The sequence below is a fragment of the Etheostoma cragini genome, unplaced genomic scaffold, assembly GCF_013103735.1.
Source record: "Etheostoma cragini isolate CJK2018 unplaced genomic scaffold, CSU_Ecrag_1.0 ScbMSFa_1476, whole genome shotgun sequence".
NCBI classification, from domain to species: Eukaryota; Metazoa; Chordata; class Actinopteri; order Perciformes; family Percidae; genus Etheostoma; species Etheostoma cragini.
This window is the reverse complement of record NW_023265535.1, coordinates 1-386: the sequence shown is the minus strand read 5'-3', so window position 1 is coordinate 386 and position 386 is coordinate 1. Positions and strand designations below refer to the sequence as shown.

The 386-nt window shown below is 40.9% G+C and overlaps 1 protein-coding gene across 1 annotated transcript in view; it reads left to right on the top strand.

Annotated features, from left to right (window-relative positions):
* LOC117939934 (ras GTPase-activating-like protein IQGAP3) overlaps nt 1-379 on the top strand; it is a gene marked incomplete at its 3' end in the record, with an annotated part of 2,457 nt that extends 2,078 nt beyond the window's left edge. The window contains exons 4-5 of the mRNA XM_034865332.1: nt 61-138; nt 254-379. Of these exons, the coding sequence (XP_034721223.1) occupies nt 61-138; nt 254-379 (204 nt within the window). The remainder of the gene's footprint in view (nt 1-60; nt 139-253) is intronic.
* Nucleotides 380-386: the final 7 nt, after the last annotated feature.

The following is a 386-nucleotide window of genomic DNA, read 5'->3' as shown; positions in this document are numbered from 1 at the left end:
GTGTGTGTGTGTGTGTGTGTGTGTGTGTGTGTGTGTGTGTGTGTGTGATCATGTGACCAGGCGTCCGGTCTTCAGTTCCGTCACACCGACAACATCAACCACTGGCGCATCGCCATGACGACCATCGGGCTCCCGGCGGTCAGTTTAAAAAAAATTAATTATTAATATTATTATTAATTCATTATATATACTTTATTAGATGTTATTTACTGTATTAGAGTATATTTATATAGTATATATTATTATATTTCAGATCTTTTACCCAGAAACTACAGACGTGTACGACAAGAAGAACATGCCCAGAGCTGTCTACTGCATCCATGCTCTCAGGTTACCTGTCTCACTCTCTACTGCCTGTCTCACTCTCTACTGCATCCATGCTCTCA